Consider the following 24,551-nt stretch of genomic DNA (forward strand, 5'->3'; position numbering starts at 1 on the left):
ATTGGCTCAAACGCATTAAGGCGGAAAGAAATTCCACAAATTAACTTGTAACAAGGCACACCTGTTAATTGAAATGCATTCCAGGTGACAACCTCATGAAGCTGGTTGAGAGAATGCAAGTGTGCAGCGCTGTCATCAAGGCAAAGGGTGGCTACTTTAAAGAATCTCAAATATATTTAGATTTGTTTAACACTTTTTTGGTTTCCAAATGATTCCATATGTGTTATTTCAGCTTTGATGTCTTCACAAATAGTAACATTTATGAAAAACCCTCGAATGAGTAGGTGTCCAAACATTTGACTGGTACTGTATGTCAATGAGAACTTGTTTCTCAAGGAACTTGACATTTTCTACAATCTTTTGCTTTGCTATTATTTGCCATGTAGCCCTGCAAAACAATTGTATTTATTTATTTACATGTAAATAAAAGCAAATCATGTAAATCAGTGACAGTGGTCTTGTTTTAATGACTCAGATGCTCAATCTTGCATGTCTAATCCCACTAATTGGAAATAGATCCTTACTTTACAGCCCTATCTTCCTCAAGACAGTTAAAGACCAGGAACAAACCTATCCTCTTTTCCCCCTTTAGGCGACACAAGGCAACAAGGCCAACCACACTGAGCTGAGGCATTACAATGATAGCATAGGAAAGTTCAACAAAGATGTGAAGCAACTAAGTAAATAAAAAAAAACCAAAGCATATAGTTTATAGAAATAAACACTTTAAATATCAGTCAGTCTTTCATCTCGTTAACAAACAAGTTCAATATAATTTAAACATAGAATAGTGAAAGGCTACGTTAAGACTGGCACTATACTGAAACAGAATCACAGACCTGGGCTTCACCGTCTCTGTATCAGTCGTTAGTTTAAACATAAATGGTTTCACTGTTACACTCAGCCAGTATAATTGGTTTACACCCAAAGTTGAGTTAGGCATCGGTGTACACACACATATATATATATATATATATATCCTTAACAAAAATATAAATATATTTTTTGATCACGTCGGTACATTTTGGTCATGCAAAAAGTAAAATGCTAAGACATGCCAGAACACCACTTCATCAACTAATTGTTACAATAAGACTTACAAACCATATACAATATGCAACAGCAACATCGTACAGCATACAGATTAGGCTAATACTGTGCAATCACACATTTGAGCTATACAAAATATTTGTAATCATTAATCTTCACTCTGACAAATCTTTTAAACAACCGCATAAGACATCTTAGAAATTTCACATCAAATGAAACAGCTAAAATATACATCTTTCAGGTCCCGTTTCCTTTATGTGCATTTCAAATGTACATTCTTCATAATGTTGTCTCTGATTTGCGTACCCATAAGATTCATAAAAAACAACAACAGCAACAAACATATGACGATAGATACCAAGCCATATTCATGACGACAACTATCATGATAGTGAGCGACTTCTTCAAAGTGCAAAGAGGGCAGGTTGTTGAGAGTGTAAGACCTGATGCCAACAGCTGAAGTCTCTGTCTGCCTGTGCTCCTTTATTAAAGGACACCATAGCTCGCTGAGAAGAGGGTTGATTTAAGGGCTCTCATCTTAAGGACTTTCTATACTCTGTAACGTTAAAAAAGTGCAGGCACTATCAGAAATGTAGAACATCTCTGTCTTTAAGGAAGGTCAGTGTTTCTGTTCTTCTGTCTGGGGGGGTTGATTGTGTTTTGAAGGCTGTGTTTTCTGAGTGTCCCTCAGGGGTAGGAGAGGGTCCTCATGAGCTCGTTGAGGCTCTTGTGGACGTTGGCAGACTGGGAAGCGGCAAACTCTGCCAGCCCAGGCCCCATGTGGGTGTAGAGGGCTTGGCACAGGTTGGAGGTGGCCCCCCGCACGCTGCCACCCCGGCTGTGGACAGTGCCGCTGTGGCTGGATGTGCCCAGGAGGTGCCACAGCAGGGGTAACACCTTCTGTTCCACCACCTGGGGCTTACGGGGATATAATTCTGTCACCAGATCTGAAAGACAGACCAGAGGAGGAGAGGAGGGAGGGAGGTGGGAGGATGAGGAGTCAAACACGTTGTAACAAGGAACTTATGAAATGCTGAGAGCATATGGGCCTGACATCTGTTTCTCCCTCCTTTTAAGAGGCTAAAGACTCTTTGGGTGACAGGCAGAAAGACAGTTGCCAGTGCACTGTTGCTTAGCAGCTTTTGTCAACTCAGATCCTAATCAAAATGTTAAAAGCCAAATGAAGTTTACAAAGTGTCATCTATGTAATTTAGGTACTGAAGGGAATATCTCAAGCAAACTGTTTCAGTGAACATACCTGCAACCTTCTCTATGAGATCCACCTTAGCCTTACCACTCAGGAACTGGGCCTTGGTGCAGAAGGGCTGGAGGAGGAGAGCGTTATCTGTGAACAAAGTCAAGCACAAAGTCAAGCTACGTTCAAGCCTCAAACCAGATGATGTGATGGGAAACATCATCAGACACCCACCCAGGTTTTGGATGAGTGTGTGGATGGCTCCAATAGCAGCAGTGTAGATAGCGTTGTTCTTGGAGTTGAGGTGATTGTCCACGATGGCTGGGACCAGGATGTAGATTACCTGGGCAAGGTTATCCTTCATCACAGTGACAATCTTCTGCAGAGACTCTAGAGCGTACAGGTTGACCTTACTGTTGGACTCCTGCAGTCTGGCCTTAAAGGCATCAAACACCTGCGAGAGAAGGACAGAGGAATGAGAGAAGCATTACTACAGATTCAACTATGACCTGCTTACACAGGTCATTTTATCTATGGAACTTTGCATGGTTGATTTCGTCAATAAAATTTATAGCTAGTATTTTTTGTGATAGTCAGAGGATTTCGGGCTTTAGCAGCTTAGGGTATATGAGGCAAAAAAATATCCAGTTTTGTTCAGCTGACATCAGTTACCGGAAAGATACTGCTGATGACCATGTTGGGGTTGTGCTCGCAGTCCACCATTAGCTGGTCGATGCCCTTGATGCGCTCTCTAAAGTCCTTTGAACCCAGCAGGGCTGTGAGCTGCTTGATGTACTCAATCTTGTCTGCAATGCTGTGAGCTTGAGGTCTTCCGTTGTACTGCCCAGACTCCCTGCAGATACACAAACAGTAGGTAAGACATGGAGACGGAGTTCATACTGATGGATACACACATGAACAAACTCTACATTCATTGACACAAACTGTGTTAATGCATAGACAAACAGCAAGGCTGGTTAGCCATGGCTTCAATCATAACAGTTCAGTATATAAGGGATGTTGACCTGAAGAGAGACTAAATTCAGGGATAGTATGGATAGTGCTACATGTTTCAGTTGGTGTTGCGTTTTCCCACCTGTTGACCACTTTGAGTGGTTCCCTGTTGAGAGATGAGGCCCTCACTGTCCCACTGCCAGGGTGGGAACGCCGGCCCCTGGCTGACGGGGTGTCCTGGGGCATCTCTCCCAGGCCCTGCAGAACACATTAACACATGTAACTCATAGATGACACAAATGTACAGTACCAGTCAAAAGTTTGGACACCTACTCATTTAATGTATTTTTTTATTACTATTTTCTAGAATAATAGTGAAGACATCAAAACTATGAAATAACACATATGGAATCATGTAGTAACCAAAAAGTGTTAAACAAATCAAAATATATATTTTAGATTTTAGATTCTTCAAAGTAGCCACCCTTTGCTTTGATGACAGCTTTGCACTATTGGCATTCTCTCAACCAGCTTCACCTAGAATGCCTTCCAACAGTCTTGAAGGAGTTCCCACATATGCTGAGAACTTGTTGGCTTCTTTTCCTTCACTCTGCGGTCCAACTCATCCCAAACCATCTCATTTGGGTTGAGGTCGCGGGATTGTGGAGGCCAGGTCATCTGATGCAGCACTCCATCACTCTTCTTCTTGTTCAAATAGCCTTTACACAGCCTGGAGGTGTGTTGGGTCATTGTCCTGTTGAAAAACAAATTATCGTCCCACTAAGCGCAAACCAGATGGGATGGCGTATCGCTGCAGAATGCTGTGGTAGCCATGCTGGTTAAGTGTGCCTTGAATTCGAAATAAATCACAGACAGTGTCACCAGCAAAGCACCCCCACACCATCACACCTTCTCCTCCATGCTTCACGGTGGGAACCACACATGTGGAGATCATCCATTCATTTACTCTGCGTCTCACAAAGACAAAGACAGATTTCCACTGGTCTAATGTCCATTGCTAGTGTTTCTTGGCCCAAGCAAGTCTCTTCTTCTATTGGTGTCCTTTAGTAGTGGTTCCTTTGCAGCAATTTGTCCATGAAGGCCTGATTCACGCAGTCTCCTCTGAACAGTTGATGTTGAGATGTGTCTGTTACTTGAACTCTGTGAAGCATTTAATTGGGCTGTAATCTGAAGCTGGTAACTCTAATGAACTTATCCTCTGCCACAGAGGTAACTCTGGGTCTTCCTTTCCTGTGGCAGTCCTCATGAGAGACAGTTTCATTATAGCGCTTGATGGTTTTTTGCGACTGCACTTGAAATGTTCCCCATTGACTGACCTTCATGTCTTAAAGTAATAATGGATTGTCGATTCTCTTCGCTTATTTGAGCTGTTCTTGCCATAATATGGACTTGGTATTTTACCAAATAGGGCTATCTTCTGTATACCACCCCTACCTTGTCACAACACAACTGATTGGTTCAAATGCATTAAAAAGAAATTCCACAAATTAACTTTTAACAAGGCACACCTGTTAATTGAAATGCATTCCAGCTCTTGAAGCAGGTTGACAAAATGCCAAGAGTGTGCAAAGCTGTAATTAAGGCAGCTTTAACATTAGAAGCCTCCTCCCTAAGTTTGTTTTATTCGTTGCTTTAGCACACTCCACCAACCCGGTTGTCCTAGCCGTGTCTGAATCCTTGCTTAGGAAGTCCACCAAAAATCCTGAAATTTCCATCCCTAATTATAACATTTTCCGACAAGATAGAGCTGCCAAAGGGGGTGGAGTTGCAATCTACTGCAGAGTTCTGTCATACTATCCAGGTCTGTGCCAAAACAATTCAAGCTTCTACTTTTAAAAATCCACCTTTCCCAGAAACAAGTCTCTCACCATTGCCGCTTGTTATAGACCCCCATTCAGCCCCCAGCTGTGCCGTGGACACCATATGTGGATTGATTGCCCCCCATCTATCTTCAGAGTTCGTACTGTTAGGTGACCTAAACTGGGACATGCTTAACATCCCGGCTGTCCTACAATCTAAGCTAGATGCCCTCAAACTCACACAAATTATCAAGGAACCTACTAGGTACAACCCTAAATCCGTAACCATGAGCACCCTCTTAGAATCATCCTGACCAACCTGCCCTCTAAATACACCTCTGCTGTCTTCAACCAGGATCTCACTGATCATTGCCTCATTGCCTGCGTGCGTGCGTAATGGGTCCGCGGTCAAACGACCACCCCTCATCACTGTCAAAGGCTCCCAAAAACACTTCAGCAAGCAGGACTTTCTAATCGACCTGGTCCGGGTATCCTGGAAGGATATTGACCTCATCCTGTCAGTAGAGGATGCCTGGTTGCTATTTAAAAGTGATTTCCTCACCATCTTAAATAAGCATGCTCCATTCAAAAAAGTGTAGAACTAAGAACAGATATAGCCCTTGGTTCACCACAGACTTGACTGGCCTTGACTAGCACAAAAACATCCTGTGGCGTTCTGCATTAGCAATGAATAGCCCCCGTGATTTGCAACTTTTCAGGGAAGTCAGGAACCAATATACTTTTCAAACAGAAATTTGCATCCTGTAGCACTAATTCCAAAAAGTTTTGGGACACTGTAAAGTCCATGGAGAATAAGAGCACCTCCTCCCAGATGCCCACTGCACTGAGGATAGGAAACATTGTCACCACCGATAAATCTATGATAATAATAATCTGTATTACTGTATTTATTTATTAATTTATTTTGCTCCTTTGCACCCCATTATTTCTGTCTCTACTTTGCACTTTCTTCCAATGCAAACCAACCATTCCAGTGTTTTTTTTTAGTTTTTATTTTACTTGCTGTGTTGTACTCACTTCGCCTCCATGGCCTTTTTATATTTTTATTTATTTATACATATATCTGTTTGCCTTCACCTCCCTTATCTCACCTCACTTGCTCACATTGTATATAGACTTATTTTTTTATTTTTTTCACTGTATTATTGACTATATGTTTGTTTTTACTCCATGTGTAACTATGTGTTGTTGTATGTGTCGAATTGCTTTGCTTTATCTTGGCCAGGTCGCAATTGTAAATGAGAACGTGTTCTCAATTTGCCTACCTGGTTAAATAAAGGTTAAATAAATAAATAAATAATCGATAATTTCAATAAGCATTTTTCTACGGCTATTTATTGCCTTACCTCCCTACTCTTCTACATTTGCACACACTGTACATAGATTTTTCGATTGTGTTATTGACTGTATGTTTGTTTATGTGTAACTCTGTGGTGTTGTTTTTGTCGCACTGCTTTGCTTTATCTTGGCTAGGTCGCAGTTGTAAATGAGAACTTGTTCTTAACTGGCCTACCTGGTTAACTTCTTTAGGATAGGGGGCAGCATTCGGAATTTTGGATGAAAAGCGCCCCCAAAGTAAACTGCCTGCTACTCAGGCCCAGAAGCTAGGATATGCATATAGGTAGATTTGTATAGAAAACACTCTAAAGTTTCCAAAACTGTTAAAATAATGTCAGTGAGTTTAACAGAACTGATATGGCAGGCGAAAACCCGAGGAAAATCCATCCAGGAAGTGCCAATGAAAGCTTATCCACCATTTAAAGGGATAGGACCCATATTCCGTTCCCTATGGCTTCCACTAGTTGTGAACAGTCTTTAGTCATTGTTTCAGGCTTTTATTCCGAAAAATGAGGGAGAATGACCACATTGAGTGAGTGGACCCTGGGATGTCCCCAGAGCTGGTTACTGCGCACGATCGAGAGTGCGCCTTTCTTGTTTTTCTTTTATATTGACGACGATATTGTCCGGTTGAAATATGATCAATTATTTAGGCTAAAAACAACCCGAGGATTGATTATAAACATTGTTTGACATGTTTCTATAAACTATACGGATATTATTTGGAATTTTCGTCTGCCCGTTGTGACCGCATTTGAGCCATTGGATTACTGAACTATACGCGCCAACAAAATTGAGGTTTTTGGATAAAAAGAGGGACTTTATCGAACAAAACAAACATTTATTGTGTGACTGGGAGTCTTGTGAGTGCATCCATATGAAGATCATCAAAGGTAAATGATTCATTTTATTGCTATTTCTGACTTTCGTGACTAATCTACTTGGCTGCTAACTGTTTGTAATGTTTTGTGTGCTGAGTGCTGTCCTCAGATAATCGCATGGTTTGCTTTCGCCGTAAAGCCTTTTTGAAATCTGACACGGTGTCACGTTCCTGACCTATTTCTGTTAGTTTGTTGTATGTGTTAGTTGGTCAGGACGTGAGTTTGGGTGGGCATTCTATGTTTTCTGTTTCTATGTTGGTTTATGGGTTGCCTGGTATGGCTCTTAATTAGAGGCAGGTGTTTGGCGTTCCTCTAATTGAGAGTCATATTTAGGTAGGTTGTTTCACAGTGTTCGTTGTGGGTGGTTGTCTCCTGTGTCAGTGTTTGTCGCACCATACGGGACTGTTCGGTTTGTTTGTTCATCGTTATTTATGTGCAGGCTATTTTCCCTGTTCGTGCGTTCTTCGTGTTTAATGTAAGTTCGTCGTCCAGGTCTGTCTACTCCGTTTGTTATTTTGTTTTGTTAGTTATAGTGAAGTTCGTGTTTTTTTTCGTCTTGTCTTTAAATAAATTATGTGCGCCTTGGTTCCATCACTACTCCTCCTTTTCGGTTGAAGAGGAGGAGGACTACCGTTACAGAACCACCAACCAAATCTCCAGAACCAAGCAGCGGATGTTCGAGCAGGATTATACACAGGACTACTGGACTTGGGAGGACGAGCTGGATGGAAAAGGTCCTTGGGCTCAACCAGGGGAATATCGCCGCCCCAAAGCTGAGCTGGAGGCAGCGAGAGCAGAGAGGCGGCGATATGAGGAGGCAGCAAGGAAGCAAGGCTGGAGACCGGAGAATCAAGCCCAAAACCGGCGTTATGAGGGGACGCGTCTAGCACGGAAGCCCGAAAAGCCCGTGAGTACCACCCAAAAATTTCTTGGGGGGGGGGGGGGGGGGGGGGGGGGGGGCTAAGAGGTAGTGGGCCAAGGGGAGGTAGGAGACCTGCGCCCACTTCCCAGGCTAACCGTGGAGAGCGGGAGTACGGGCAGACGCCGTGTTACGCAGTAGAGCGCACGGTGTCTCCTGTACGTGTGCATAGCCCAGTGCGGGTTATTCCACCTCCCCGCACTGGTAGGGCTAGATTGGGCATTGAGCGAAATGTCATGAAGCCGGCCCTACATATCTGGCCACCAGTACGTCTCCTTGGGCCGGCTTACATGGCACCAGCTTTACGCATGGTGTCCCCGGTTCGCCTACATAGCCCGGTGCGGGTTATTCCACCTCTCCGCACTGGGCGGGCGACGGGGAGCATTCAACCAGGTAAGGTTGGGCAGGCTCGGTGCTCAAGGGAGCCAGTACGCTTGCACGGTCCGGTATTTCCGGCACTACCTCCCCGCCCCAGCCCAGTACCACCAGTGCCTACACCACGCACCAGGCTTCCAGTGCGTTTCCAGAGCCCTGTTCCTCCTCCACGCACTCTCTCTATGGTGCGTGTCTCCAGTCCGGTGCCTCCAGTTCCGGCACTACGCACTAAGCCACCTGTGCGTCTCCAGAGCCCTATACACACTGTTCCTTCTCCCCGTACTCGTCCTGAGGTGCGTGCCCTTAGCCTGGTACCACCAGTGCCGGTACCACGCACTAGGCCTATAGTGCGCTTTGAGAAGTCAGTGTGCCCTGTCCCTGCTCCCCGCACTAGGCTTGAAGTGCGTGTCTCCAGTCTGGTGCCTCCAGTTCCGGCACCACGCACCAGGCCTACAGTGCGTCTCAGCCGGCCAGAGTCTGCCGTCTGCCCAACGGCGCATGAACTGCCTGTCTGCCATGAGCCTGCAAAGCTGCCCGTCTGCCATGAGCCTACAGAGCCTTCCGCCAGACAGGAGCAGCCAAAGCCTTCCGCCAGACAGGAGCAGTCTGAGCCATCCGTCTCCGCAGCGCCATCTGAGCCATCCGTCTCCGCAGCGCCGTCTGAGCCATCCGTCTCCCCAGCGACGTCTGAGCCATCCGTCTCCCCAGCGCCGTCTGAGCCATCCGTCTCCCCAGCGCCGTCTGAGCCATCCGTCTGTCCCGAGCCATCAGAGCCGCCCGTCTGTCCCGAGCCGTCAGAGCCGATAGTCAGTCAGGAGCCGCTAGAGCCAGTCGTCAGTCAGGATTTGCCAGAGCCGCCAACCAGACAGGATCTGCCAGAGCCGCCAACCAGACAGGATCTGCCAGAGCCGCCAACCAGACAGGATCTGCCAGAGCCGCCAACCAGACAGGATCTGCCAGAGCCGCCAACCAGACAGGATCTGCCAGAGCCGTCAGTGACCCATGAGCGTCCAGAGCCGTCAGCCAGCCATGAGCGTCCAGAGCCGTCAGCCAGCCATGAGCGTCCAGAGCCGTCAGCCAGCCATGAGCGTCCAGAGCCGTCAGCCAGCCATGAGCGTCCAGAGCCGTCAGCCAGTCATGAGCTGTCCCTCAGCCCAGAGCGGCTATTTATTCAGAACTGCCCCTCAGTCCAGAGCTGTCTCTCTGTCCGGAGCTGCCTTTCAGTCCGGAGTTGCCCCTCTATCCTGAGTTACCTCTCTATCCTGAGTTACCTCGCTGTCCTGAGCTATCCCTCTGTCCTGAGCTATCCCTCTATCCCGGTGCTGCCCCTGGTGTCGATGTTACCTAAAAGATTTAGTGGATGTAAGATGAGGGTGGTCATTTGTAGGGGGAAATGTAAGCTGGGATTGACTATGGTGGGGTGGGGACCTCGCCCTGAGCCTGAGCCACCACCGTGGTCAGATGCCCACCCAGACCCTCCCCTAGACTTTGTGCTGGTGCGCCCGGAGTTCGCACCTTATGGGGGGGGTTATGTCACGTTCCTGACCTATTTCTGTTAGTTTGTTGTATGTGTTAGTTGGTCAGGACGTGAGTTTGGGTGGGCATTCTATGTTGTCTGTTTCTATGTTGGTTTATGGGTTGCCTGGTATGGCTCTTAATTAGAGGCAGGTGTTTGGCGTTCCTCTAATTAAGAGTCATATTTAGGTAGGTTGTTTCACAGTGTTCGTTGTGGGTGGTTGTCTCCTGTGTCAGTGTTTGTCGCACCATATGGGACTGTTCGGTTTGTTTGTTCAGCGTCATTTTATGTGTAGGCTATTTTCCCTGTTCGTGCGTTCTTCGTGTTTATGTGAGTTCGTCGTCCAGGTCTGTCTACACCGTTTGTTGTTTTGTTAGTTTTATTGTAAGTTCGTGTTTTCGTGTTTTCTTTAATAAATCATGTCTTCACAATCCGCTGCATTTTGGTTCAATCCCTGCTCCTCCTCTTCGGATGAAAAGGACCACTGTTACACACGGGGGCTAGATTAACAAAAAGTTAAGCTTTATTTTGATGTATTGCACTTGTGATTTCATGAAAGTTAAATATTTATAGTCATTTAATTTGAATTTGGCGCTCTGCAATTTCACCGGAAGTTGATCCATATGAAGTTAAATAAAGGTGAAAAAAAATGTATAAATAAAAAGGCATAAGGTGGCTTCTTTGAAGAATCTCAAATATTAAATATATTTTGATTTGTTTAACACTTTTTTGGTTACAACATGATTCCATATGTGTCATTTCATAGTTTTGATGTCTTCTCTATTATTCTACAATGTAGAAAATAGTACAAATAAAGGAAAACCCTGGAATGAGTAGGTGTGTCCAAACTTTTGACCGGTACTGTAAATTAAGTGCAGCAGGTTCATACAGGAAACCCGACTGATAGCATCAGCTGATATTGCAGCAAATAGATTCATCACGCTACCTTAATATGGCGGTTTATTTAGTCGACCGAGTTCTGCACAAACATTGTGATGGCTACCGCCCAATGCCATGTGCTGGTGTTCTTGGTGACATGCCATTGCTGTAACACGTTACTCGCCATTCATTTCTGTTTTCTGCTTTCCCACCACTCTCCCCAGCCTCCACTTGTTTGGGCTCTGCTTTTGTACAGTCAGAGGCATTGGTATAGTATACCTTGGCATTGGTATAGCTACCATGAAGGAGCAGGGCCTAACGCAAAGACTAATGTACTGCATTTATTGTCGTCTTTTCTAATAAATGGTTAAATGAACGTGGCCTTTCCTGTCTAAACTGCTGCTTTCTTACAGTAACAGTGTCTTGTCTCAAAACGCAAGTCCCCAGCAAGGGGAGACTAAAATAGACAGGAATGACTCATAACAGTCCCACACACCTTCTCAGTTAGACAGTGTTCTGTACCTTAGTGTTCAGTGTGGCGACAGTGTCTCTGATGGGAGCCAGGTCTTTGGCAGGGATATATTTCTCCAACATCTTATCGAAATCACTGTGCAGTGACAGAAATAACAGCATGCGGCGCCCCTGGTACCTGAGGAGCAGAACAGCCTCAGAGTCAAACAATGTCACTCACTCTATTGATAACAGACACACCTGCTACTATTAAAACAGACAGTCATTGGTATTGAACAGAATTCCCTCCCTACCTAGCTTCCTGGGAGGAGTCTTGTGCTAGCTTGGTGACGGCAGGTAGTATTCGGTCGGTGAGGTCTTTCCCTCCAGACAGCAGGCGGGCAGCACCAATGTTCTCCATCAGGTTGGCCATGTGATGACCCGCGCACTTCCTCACCACAGAGTTCAGGTGACTGTTCACAAGAGACAATATCAGGGATGTGGTCAGTGCCTAATGGCCTATTTTAATGATAAGATACAAGCATGATAAAAATGTAATATCTACACGCAAAGCATGTAGTCCTAATTCAGGTAAAGAACTGCTAAAAGTGCTATCTTGTGACAATGAGTGTGTCTGACCCGAGGCCGCTGGTGAGCAGAGCGTTCAGGCTGCGTGTCGGGGTGCAGTGTTGCACCATGCTGTCCAACGCTGCATCCACATCCTGTCTGATGAAGGCGTTGGACTCCCCAGCTTTCTGCAGCAGAGCCTTGGAAGTGCCCTCCAGCTCCTGGTCCATGCCCTTCTGCAGCGCAGTGTACAGCTCACCCATTGCCCCAACCGCAACACGGGACACACCCGAACGAAGGTTCCTCACCTGAGGAGCAATACACTCAGATGATGATATCATTAAATCAGTTAGATAAAAAAATTATAAATCAGACATCTGAGTAAGGATGGTCAAATGAATGGTCAAATGTCCTCATCAGGACATAAGAAAATCAATCATTGAGGGCTAAAGTCTACAAGGACCACCCTGTATTGAATTGATTGAGGCTGAGATTATGATTAGAAGGGGATTGGATGAAGGTCCCCAGGACAATGGACTGCCGTTTCACATGAACATTTATAGAAGACTAAAAGAATGAGGAGTCGTGGTCGTACCTCTTGGATGAGTGCGAGACAGACGTCATGCAGCCTGTTAAGCAGTATGTCTGAATGGTACTGCGTCAGCCCACGGAGAAAGGTCAGGCCCTCAATCTTCTTCTCCCTTCAATCAAAAATAGAGAAATATAAATTTTGTAAATCCAATCCATTGCTTATATGCATAGAACAGTCATACATTGACTTTTGACATAGGGTCTGACTAGACAATGTTGAAGTATAGCATCTGGTTAAAGTAACTGTCCAGTGAAAAAATGAAAAGTCCAGTGAAAAGTTAATATTATGTTAACTCATACCCAAATAATATTGACTCGTCCTACACTCGTATTTCTGGCAAAAGCATAATTTGGAGAGAAAACACTTAAAAACTCAAACTCAAACTGCAGCGATTTGAACGAACATTTAAAAAATATATTATGAAGGCTACAAACTTCTGTCTGCTGTAACAGATATTACTGTAGCACAAGCAAGACGCAGTCTACACATTGCATTGGGGCAAATCTATCAGCGTTTTGTGTGATGACGCAATCTTTATAGTTATGCTGCCATATGGCCAGAGTTGCTGAATAAAGAACATTACGACATTGACTGCCTGTCTGCCTCCCAATAGCCAATGTTTGCACATTAAATCGATGTTGACTGCCTGTCTGTGTCTTGCCTGTTTGATATGCTGCATACATATAGCTTGCCTAAATAGTGCATATAGGCTAACTCACCTGAAAAAAGAACATGAAATCGCTACACTGCATGTTATGTTGTGCTTATGTTTGCAATAGATTACTGTTACAACAAAGAACTATGTGTGTTCAAACTGTCTTTCGTGTATAAGCAGCAGCGGAGCACTGAGCAGCAGCTGAAAGGATGAGGAAGCGGTAGCGGATCCTGCAGGGTCCTTGGGATCCTCCCGAGTGGCACAGAGGTCTAAGGCACTGTATCTCTTACAAGAGGCGTCACTACATTCCCTTGTTCAAATCCAGGCTGTATCATATCCGGCCTTGATTGGGAGTCCCATAGGGCGGCGCACAATTGGCCCAGTGTCGTCCGGTTTTGGCCAGGGTAGGCCGTCATTGTAAATAAGAATTTGTTCTTAACTGACTTGTCTAGTTAAATAAAGGTTTCATAAAAAATGTAAATTAAAAAAATGCGCAGAAATCCCTATATACACTATATAGAAAAGTATGTGGACACCCCTTCAAATTAGTGGATCCGGCTATTTCAGCCACACCCGTTGCTGACAGGTGTATAAAATCGAGCACACAGCCATGCAATCTCCAAAAACAAACATTTACAGTATAATGGCCTTACTGAAGAGCACAGTGACTTTCAACATGGCACCGTCATAGGATGCCACCTTTCCAACAAGTCAGTTCGTCAAATTTCTGCCCTGCTAGAGCTGCCCCGGTCAACTGTAAGTGCTGTTATTGTGAAGTGGAAACGTCTAGGAGCAACAACGGCTCAGCAGCGAAGTGGTAGGCCACACAAGTTTACAGAATGGGACCACCGAGTGCTGAAGCGTGTGGCGAGTAAAAATTGTATGACCTCGGTTACAACAGTTATTAACAAGTTTCAAACGCCTCTAGAAGCAACGTCAGCACAATAATTGTTCGTCGGGAGCTTCATGAAATGGGTTTCCATGGCCGAGCAGCCACAAACAAGACTAAGATCACCAACGCGCAATTGCCAAGCGTTGGCAAAAGGGGTGTAAAGTAGAGGTCGACCGATTATGATTTTTCAACGCCGATACCGATCATCGGAGGACCAAAAAAGCCAATACCGATTAATCGGCCGATTTTTAAAATGTATTTGTAATAATGACAATTACAACAATACTGAATGAACACTTATTTTAACTTAATATAATACATCATAAAAATCAATGTAGCCTCAAATAAATAATGAAACATGTTCAATTTGGTTTAAATAATGCAAAAACAAAGTGTTGGAGAAGAAAGTAAAAGTGCAATATGTGCCATGTAAAAAAGCTAACGTTTAAGTTCCTTGCTCAGAACATGAGAACATATGAAAGCTGGTGGTTCCTTTTAACATGAGTCTTAAATATTCCCAGGTAAGAAGTTTTAGGTTGTAGTTATTATAGGAATTATAGGACTATTTATCTCTATACGATTTGTATTTCATATACCTTTGACTATTGGATGTTCTTATAGGCACTTTAGTATTGCCAGTGTAACAGTACAGCTTCCATCCCTCTCCTCGCTCCTACCTGGGCTCGAACCAGGAACACATCGACAACAGCCACCCTCGAAGCAGCATTACACATGCAGAGCAAGGGGAACAACTACTCCAAGTCTCAGAGCGAGTGACGTTTGAAACGCTATTAGCGCGCACCCCGCTAACTAGCTAGCCAGTTCACATCAGTTACACCAGCCTAATCTCGGGAGTTGATAGGCTTGAATTCATAAACAGCAGAGCTGCTGGCAAAACGCACAAAAGTGCTGTTTGAATGAATGCTTACGAGCCTGCTGGTGCCCACCATCGCTCAGTCAGACTGCTCTATCAAATCATAGACTTAATTATAACATAATAACACACAGAAATACGAGCCTTAGGTCATTAATATGGTCGAATCCGGAAACTATCATCTCGAAAACAAAACATTTATTTTAACATTTATCTTTCAGTGAAATATGGGACCGTTCCGTATTTTATCTAACGGGTGGAATCCATCAGTCTAAATATTCCTGTTACATTGCACAACCTTCAATGTTATGTCATAATTACGTAAAATTCAGGCAAATTAGTTCGTAATGAGCCAGGCGGCCCAAATTGTTGCAAATACCCTGACTCTGCGTCCAATGAACGCAAGAGAAGTGACACAATTTCACCTGGTTAATATTGCCTGCTAACCTGGATTTCTTTTAGATAAATATGGAGGTTTAAAAATATATACTTCTGTGTATTGATTTTAAGAAAGGCATTGATGTTTATGGTTAGGTACACGTTGGAGCAACGACAGTCCTTTTCCGTGAATGCGCACTGCATCGATTATATGCAACGCAGGACACGCTAGATAAACTAGTAATATCATCAACCATGTGTAGTTATAACTAGTGATTATGATTGATTGACTGATTGTTTTTTATAAGATAAGTTTAATGCTAGCTAGCAACTTACCTTGGCTTCATACTGCTTTTGCGTAACAGGCGGGCTCCTCGTGAGGCAGGTGGTTAGAGCGTTTGCCTAGTTAACCGTAAGGTTACAAGATTGAATCCCTGAGCTGACAAGGTAAAAATCTGTCGTTAACCCACCGTTCCTAGGCCGTCATTGAAAATAAGAATGTGTTCTTAACTAACTTGCCTAGTTAAATAAATGTGTAAAAAAATAAAAAAATAAATCGGCATCCAAAATGAACGATTTCCGATTGTTCTGAAATCTTGAAATCAGCCCTAATTAAATCGGCCATTCCGATTAAATCGGTAGACCTCTAGTGTAAAGCTCGCCGCCATTGGACTGGACTGGAGTAGAGGAAACACATTCTCTGGAGTGATGAATCACGCTTCACCATATGGCAGTCTAACGGACGATTCTGGGTTTGGCGGATGCCCCAATGCATAGTGCCAACTGTAAAGTTTGTTGGAGGATGAATAACGGCATGGGCCTGTTTTTCATGGTTTGGGCTAGGCCCTTTAGTCCCAGTGAAGGGAAATCTTAACGCTACACCATACAATGACATACTAGACGATTCTGTGCTTCCAACTTTCTGGCAACAGTTTGGGGAAGTCCCTTTCCTGTTTCAGCATGACAATGCCCCATGCACAAAGCGAGGTCCATATAGAAATGGTTTGTTGAGATCAGTGTGAAAGTACTTGACTGGTCTGCACAGAGCCCTGACCTCAACCCCATCGAACACCTTTGGGATGAATTGGACCGCCGACTACGAGCCAGGTCTAATCGCCCAACATCATTGCCCAACCTCAGTAATGCTCTTGTGGCTGAATGGAAGCAAGTCCCCGCAGCAATGTTCCAACATCTAGTGGAAAGCCTTCCAGAAGAGTGGAGGCTGTTATAGCAGCAAAGGGGGGACCAACTCCATATTAACGCCCATGATTTTGGAATGAGATGTTCAATGAGCAGGTGTCCATATACTTTTGGTCACGTAGTGTATTTAGTAGTTAGTATATGCCTACACCATTCCAACACAGAAAAGCTGTTTTTTAAACACCCTTAATTACAATTTTTGTGAAGAAAAATTATTTGACATATTTCATAGACATCCGGAAACACTGGACAGTTACTTTAAATGCGGGAGGTGGGGTTCAGTTGGACTCCAGGAAGATTAGCAGTTGATAAAGCATCAGCTAATAGGGATCCAAATGAAGAATAAAGCTCACCAGTCGTCTGAGTTGAGGAGTTTGAAGCTCTGTGTCAGTGCTAGCTCAGGTTTGGAGAAGGGCCGTAGTTCAGGCTGCTCTGTCAGGTCTCTCTTCTGGCTGGGAATGCCTGGGGACATCTCATCTGGAGGACAACCATATCATTAAATACAACACTATAATAATGTATCTCTATGGCCACAACAACACACAGCAGAGTATTACATTACACCTCTATTGTTACATTACAGTTGTATCAGTCATTGGCTAAATGAAGCAGCGCGCGTGGGAGGAGATGTATTAATAGAATGTGTGAAAACAAAGCATTGCACTCCATTATCTACATCTCATTTACCGTTGCTAAGCTCTGCTACTGTTGGGAGCTCTGAGGGGCTAATTAGTAGTGCACTAAAACACTTTAGAGTCAGGCTATACCTAAATGCCTGAGTGAGATATGATGTGTTGACTTATTAATCTATTCACCATGTTAAAAAATCATCACATTTTGCTCAATCTATTCACCATGTTAAAAAAACATCAAATTTTGCTCAAATTAATGAGAGAAATCACAGAACAAACAGTTCTGTATTGAACGCTATAATGAAAAACAGTGTAGCGCTTTAGCTGCTATAACCCTATAACTGCAAAGATATTACATGATGACTGCCAGACTGTTACACTGACCTGAGCTGTGTGAGAGAGACAGCCGTGTCCTGCTGAGACTGGGAGCCCTCCTCAGGCGGGGCAGGGTGCTCCTGGGGTTGGCAGGGACCGTGGGGGGGCTGGGCTGGTGGGGGGGACTGAAACATTTAATAGGGCTCTGGGATCCCTGGGGGCTGGTGGGAGACTCGTCTTGGAGAGAGTCAGCCTTGGTGGACGTCACCATGTTACCATTAAAATGAAAGTCTGTTAGGGGAAGAAAAAACATTTTAGAGATGAGCCACAAGCCCACGCAGGAAGACGTACTACTGTCAGAGTAAAATTACCCAAATTATTGCAACATAACAAAAACAGTTTATTTAGATTCTAGTGCATGAAGTGAAATCTTGTGCTAGGGTAAAGGAAGAAATATTTCACCGTTGGAAATGGCTGCTGTATCCTCTGTAGCCACGTCATTTTGCACCTGTCTGAGGCGCAGACGCATCCTGTCAGCTCTCTGGCGATCCCCCAGGGCAGGCTGGCCCTCCTGCTGCTCCAATCGGTGCTGCCGCATCTTGTCCCGAGCAAACCGTGTCATTCTCACCTTCTCCTTATCCTGCACACAAACACACAACTCCCAGTTACGCACATTTCATAGACTGATAGCAGTGGTAGAGGGCCATTTTTTTCAAGCTGCAAAGCCTGATGTGAAATGTAGTATCAAAGAGGTTGTTGGTGGCGTATGTACAGTATGGTGGACCTGCTCACCCTGGCCACCTCTGAGGCTGGGATGTCTTCGGGGTCCAGATGGTTGCCGGGGACTGCATGGCCATAGATGCCAGCTGGGGGGTCACTGGGCAGCCTGGTCATACAGTCGCCCTGGTCCATCAACATGGCAACGCCTGGACGGCTGGACAAAACCACAGAGCCAAACACTCCTGCAGAGGGGGAGGTGAGGAAAATTCAAGAGTACTTAAGCTAATTTTCATTGACACCATTATTCAGCAAAGCTGAAACTTTAAGCAGCACCGTGTATTCACATAGCTAGAAAATACTGTAAGCAGTGATGACTTCCAAAATATGGCATGCTCTGTCCTCTGCATGTCTTAGCATCTGTTTATCTGCCAACAATAAGTATATTGCCAACTACAAGAGTTATTCCAAACAATTCTTTAAACTTGGCCCTGATACTGTGTGGCCCCAGGCAGGGCCTTGTGTACTGTGAGACTTGGCGATCTGTTGTTAAACACAGCCCTGAGCCAGAACATCACAACCTCAGAACACAATATTGGATATCTGAACAATGGCACAGAGTCGTAAATAAGACGGATGTGGCCCGACCTCTGCCAACCACACCTTCAGGCATGTCAGTGGCTGGTGAGTTCCTGTTGCTGTAGCTCTGGGAACCTGAGGAACAGAGAATGGAGAAACACATATACTGAACAAAAATATAAACGCAACATGCAACAATTTCAAATGTTTTACTGAGTTACAGTTCATATAAGGAAATTAGTCAGTTGAGATACATTCAGTAGCCCCTAATTTATGGATTTCACATGATTGGGAATACAGATGTGCATTGGTTGGTCACAGATCATTAAAAAGAATGTAGGGGCGTGGATCAGAAAACAAGTCAGTATCTGATGTGACCACCATTTGCCTTATGCAGCACGACACATCTCCTTCGCATAGAGTTGATCAGGCTGTTGATTGTGGCCTGTGGAATGTTTAGGGTTGCACATTTTGGGGAATATTCAGAGGTGGAAACCTTCCGTGGGAATTAACGGGAATATATGGGAATTAACGGAAATATGTGCAAATTAATATTAATACCATTTAAATGTAGATGTTTTTTGCATTGGATAGATGTACCATATCATATGGAAACAGAAACAAACATTTTACCTTATCATAAGTAGACATAATTGCAAATGACTAAATCCTTCCAGTAGAAATTAATTTTTTTTAACTTTAATTAAATGAGTTGACACTTCACATTGGATGATTTCACTGAACAACAAAATAAAGGGAATATTGAATGATCCACAATGATCCATCACATCTCCCAAAAACATTTTCAACATACATAGTCTAGAAACTAAAGCTTTGGTTGTCTTCCTCTCAGGCTTCCATGTCTTCTCCCAGGACCTACTCAATGTCCACCTCTTGAACATCAGACTCTGAGGCCTCATCTTCACTGTCACTTTCCAACCTTGTTGAGGATGGCTCGTTGTCAGGCTCAAAAAGCCTCAAATTTGCCCGGGTGGCCACCAATTTTTCAACTCTTGTATTGGTCAGCCTGTTGCGTGCTTTGGTGTGTGTTTCCAAACAAGGATCAGTTGCGCTCTGAGGCGGCTGAAGTTGGTGGGATTTGGAGGATGATGGAGGCAACAGGGGAAAGAGCCTCAGATCCACAAAGTCCATTTCCAACAGGTGGCTGATGAGATATGTTGGCACGACTGCCATATTGCATCTCCATCCCAAAGCCCTTGCTTGGAAGTGTACTTCGCCAAACTACCAAGAACCCTTCTCTCATCCAGGCCAAGGTGGCGAGACATGGTACTGATGACAACATAGGCCTTGTTGATCTCTGCACCAGACAGGATGCTCTTTCCAGCATACTTGGGGTCCAACATGTACGCTGCGACGTGCATGTGCGTCAGCCAGAAGTCTTCACGCTTTTTGATGTATTTCAGAACTGCAGTTTCCTCTTCTTGAAGCAGCAATGAAGTGGGCAGGGCAGTATGGATTTCTTCTCTTGTATCTGCAAGCAGAGTCTGAACACCAGACAGGATGGCATTGTCTCCCTCAATCCGTGAAATGGCTACTGCTATAGGTTTCAGGAGTTTCAGGCTGCTTACCACTCTCTCCCAAAATACATAATCCAAGAGGATCCTCTTGATGGGGCAGGCCATATCGGCAGACTGTGATATGGCCATTTCTTGGAGAGACTCCTTCCCCTCCAGGAGACTGTCAAACATGATGACAACACCACCCAAACGGGTGAAGCTTCAATGCGGTGCTCATTCTTCTCACTTTGCTTGGTGAGGTAGATTGCTGCTATAACTTGATGACCCTTCACATACCTAACCATTTCCTTGCCTCTCTTGTAAAGTGTATCCATTGTTTTCAGTGCCATGATGTCCTTGAGGAACAGATTCAGTGCATGAGCAGCACAGCCAATGGGTGTGATGTGAGGGTATGACTCCTCCACTTGAGACCAAGCAGCCTTCATGCTCGCAGCATTGTCTGTCACCAGTGCAAATACCTTCTGTGGTCCAAGGTCATTGATGACTGCCTTCAGCTCATCTGCATTGTAGAGACCGGTGTGTCTGTTGTCCCTTGTGTCTGTGCTCTTGTAGAATACTGGTTGAGGGGTGAAGATGATGTAGTTAATTATTCCTTTCCCACGAACATTCGACCACCCATCAGAGATGATTGTAATACAGTCTGCTTTCTCTATGATTTTCTTGACCTTCACTTGAACTCTGCATCCAGCAAATGAGTAGATAAATCATGTCTGGTTGGAGGTGTGTATGCTGGGGGAAGAACATTCAGAAATCTCTTCCAATACATATTGCCTGTGAGCATCAGAGGTGAACCAGTTGCATACACAGCTCGAGCAAGACATTTATCAGCATTTCTCTGATTACGTTACTCCATTGAGTCAAAAAAACTTCTGATTCCAGGAGGACCATGAGCTGTTGCTATCGATAAGTTGTCTAATTCATAATTTTCCACCTCGAATAGAAGTAGAGGGACTTTTGTCAGAGGTTGCTTGTTGTGAGCACTGAGGGAACTTTATGCACTTGGCCAGATGATTCTGCATCTTTGTTGCATTCTTCACATATGATTTGGCACAGTATCTGCAAATGTACACAGATTTTTATTCTACATTAGCTGCAGTGAAATGTCTCCACACATCAGATAGTGCCCGTGGCATTTTCCTCTAAAGATGAGAATTTTTTTTTTACAAAAAAAACAAAAACAATTCTATGTACAGATAAATAGTTAACCAGTTAGATTAAACAACTCCTTTGTAAGATAAATGTTTTATAGTGAAACATGTACGGAAACAGTGAATTAACACTCCGCAGTTAGCAGGCTCAAGCAAGCTAAAACCCACATGGTAGGTAGCAAAAACTAACTAGCAGAAATTGTTAACAAGTTAGAAATGATTTAAACACACTTTGCTGTAGGCTACTATTTACTAGTTAACAACAAATAATTTATGTCATATAATATATTCACCCCACCCAGTATTGTAATCAAAACTTACGAGAAAACATGTAGTCCTTGGCTCAGACAGTGTAGTAGTGTGGGCTCAATAGCATCTCATTAGTGTGCAAGATCTTGAGAATCAGCTGTACATGTGCATGCGTGAATGCACTGTGAATGCACTGTGCATGCAGAGGGTTGCAATTCCATTGAATTGGGGATAGTTTAACCAAAATATGCCACAAGACCTAGAATTGCCTTATGTGTATCCCACAAAAAGGTTCACTGTTTTAAGCTACATTTACATTTACATTTAAGTCATTTAGCAGACGCTCTTATCCAGAGCGACTTACAAATTGGTGCATTCACCTAATGACATCCAGTGGAACAGCCACTTTACAATATACAATAGCTAACCTTTTTGATGAATTTAAGCAAAATTCCCCAAATTCCAGGGCTTAACTTCCCATGGAAAATTCCTGAAATTTACCGGAAAGTTTCCGACCTTTTGCAACCCTAGGAATGTTGTCCCACTCCTCTTCACTGGCTGTGCGAAGTTGATATTGGCGGGAACTGGAACACGCTGTCGCACACGTCAATCCAGAGCATCCCAAACATGCTTAATAGGTGACATATCTGGTGAGTATGCAGGCCATGGAAGAACTGGGACATTTTCAGCTTCCAGGAATTGTGTACAGATCCTGCGCCATGGGGCCATGCATTATCATGCTGAAACATGAGGTGATGGCAGCGGATGAATGGCACGACAATGGGCCTCTGGATCTCGTCACAGTATCTCTGTGCATTCAAATTGCCATCAATAAAATGCAGTTGTGTTCATTGTCCGTAGCTTATGCTTGCCTATACCATAACCCCTCCGCCACCATGGGGCACTCTGTTCACAACGTTGACATCAACAAACCGCTCGCTCACACGACGCCATACATGCTGTCTGCCATCTGACTGGTACAGATGAAACTGGGATTCATCTCTGAAGAACACTTCTCCGGCGTGATTTTCCCACTGAAGTTGGGTACAACCGGAAACTGCAGTCAGGTCAAGACCCTGGTGAGGACGGTGAGCACGCAGATGAGCGTCCCTGAGACGGTTACTGACAGTTTGTGCAGAAATTCTTCAGTTGTGCAAACCCACAGTTTCATCAGCTGTCCGGGTGGCTGGTCTCAGACGATCCCGCAGGTGAAGAAGCCAGATGTGGAGGTCCAGCGCTGGCGTGGTTACATGTGGTCTGCAGTTGGGAGGCTGGTTGGACGTACTGCAGAATTCTCTAAAACGACATTGGAGGTGGCTTGTGGTAGAGAAAATAACATTACTTTCTCTGGCAACAGCTCTGGTGGACATTCCTGCAGTCTGCATGTTAATCGCACGCTCTCTCAAAACTTGCGACGTCTATGGCATTGTGTTGTGTGACAAAACTGCACATTTTAGAGTGGCCTTTTATTTCCCCCAGCACAAGGTGCACCTGTGTAATGATCATGCTGTTTAATCAGCTTCTTGATATGCCACACCTGTCAGGTTGATGGATTATCTTGGCAAAGGAGAAATGCTCACTAACAGGGATGTAAACAAATGTATGCACAAAATGTTAGCAAAATAAGCTTTTTGTGCATATGGAAACTTTCTGGGATCTTTTATTTCAGCTCATGAAACATGGGATCAACACTTTACATGTTCTGTTTATATTTTTGTTCCGTGTAGTACTGGACAAACAACATAATGCAAACATAATGAAAATACACTGTTTTTAGACAGCGATATGCCTCAATGGAGCAGACCTCCTTGCAGTGACTGACCTTTGGCAGGCCTCAGGGCTCTGATTGGCTCCCGGCAGGCTAGTCTACTTGGGGGTGGAGAGTATTCTGTAGTCCTGTCCTCTTCCTCAGTTTCCATTGGTCCGTTCAAGTAGGTGACTCTTTGACCAACCACACTCACTTCAGGTATGATTTTATCTCTGACTGGAAAGCCTGGTGGAGAAAACACAGAAACACCATTAGAGCTAAATAGAAACAACGACTCAGCCAGTAATAAGAGAGATCCTTTTACATGCTGAATCCTCACTGTACCTTGAAGGGCACTGAAGTCCATGGAGACGGAAGATCTCAGTTTAGCAGAAGGCACTCTAGCAATGTGAGGCTTTGTTGAAGAGGAGGCAGAATTCCCAGGGCTTTTGAAAGAGGTCAGAGGTGAGTCATCAGGAGGGATATCAGATCCATCATACCTCGGGTGTGTGTACTTGAAAGTGTGACCATCATAGCATGGCCCCTTTGCCCACGATAATTCTTGAAACAGGATCTCATTTGGTTCAACTTAGTTGAACCAAATGTTTCAACTTTGTCTACTGGTTGTCTACTTAGGTCTAAGACTCTTGTGGAATGTACCTGGTTTTGGTGCCACTGAGGGGGGTGTTTGGGGGTGAGTAGAGGCTGGAGAGGCCGCTCTCGCTAGCTGGGCTGGTGACGGTGGGGGAGTTGTGAGAGGGGGAGTCCAGAGCCAGCTCCAGTTTCATGGCTGAGTCTGGGCTATCTGGGTCAGGGTCTGAGCCACTCAGACTCACCTTGGCCTTCTTCTTAGCTGCGCTGCAGCGCAGAGAGCGCAGGGAGTTCAACATCTAAAAACAACAACACATTAGCTCATCAGTAACCTGAGAGCAAGGCAAGAGGGTGTTGTGCATACAGATAATATTTTATGCATGGGTGTTATATCCATGGCAATTTAGATGTCAAGTACAATTCCCCCAGCACTAACATTACATCAAGAATACTTAGTCCCAAATATGACCCACTGCAGT

The 24,551-nt window shown here is 44.4% G+C and overlaps 1 protein-coding gene across 3 annotated transcripts in view; it reads right to left on the reverse strand.

The window, feature by feature from the left end:
- Positions 1-439: 439 nt before the first annotated feature.
- LOC129811587 (TOG array regulator of axonemal microtubules protein 1-like) overlaps positions 440-24,551 on the reverse strand; it is a 39,511-nt gene continuing 15,399 nt past the window's right edge. Inside the window, exons 6-22 of one of the 3 annotated variants that reach the window (XM_055863017.1) lie at positions 24,142-24,371; positions 23,827-23,927; positions 23,557-23,727; positions 18,884-18,934; positions 18,296-18,465; positions 17,966-18,143; positions 17,573-17,794; positions 16,910-17,033; positions 12,561-12,666; positions 12,038-12,273; positions 11,713-11,871; positions 11,471-11,597; positions 3,342-3,457; positions 2,918-3,098; positions 2,480-2,699; positions 2,309-2,395; positions 440-1,997 (exon numbers count right to left, since the gene is read on the reverse strand). In XM_055863017.1, the coding sequence (XP_055718992.1) occupies positions 1,738-1,997; positions 2,309-2,395; positions 2,480-2,699; positions 2,918-3,098; positions 3,342-3,457; positions 11,471-11,597; positions 11,713-11,871; positions 12,038-12,273; positions 12,561-12,666; positions 16,910-17,033; positions 17,573-17,794; positions 17,966-18,143; positions 18,296-18,465; positions 18,884-18,934; positions 23,557-23,727; positions 23,827-23,927; positions 24,142-24,371 (2,739 nt within the window). In that variant the 3' untranslated portion in view covers positions 440-1,737. Of the gene's footprint in view, positions 1,998-2,308; positions 2,396-2,479; positions 2,700-2,917; positions 3,099-3,341; positions 3,458-11,470; positions 11,598-11,712; positions 11,872-12,037; positions 12,274-12,560; positions 12,667-16,909; positions 17,034-17,572; positions 17,795-17,965; positions 18,144-18,295; positions 18,466-18,868; positions 18,935-23,556; positions 23,728-23,826; positions 23,928-24,141; positions 24,372-24,551 lie in introns of all 3 variants that reach the window. The other 2 variants (XM_055863016.1, XM_055863019.1) reach the window with 2 other exon arrangements.

This window comes from Salvelinus fontinalis, chromosome 15 (genome assembly GCF_029448725.1).
Source record: "Salvelinus fontinalis isolate EN_2023a chromosome 15, ASM2944872v1, whole genome shotgun sequence".
Taxonomy (NCBI): Eukaryota; Metazoa; Chordata; class Actinopteri; order Salmoniformes; family Salmonidae; genus Salvelinus; species Salvelinus fontinalis.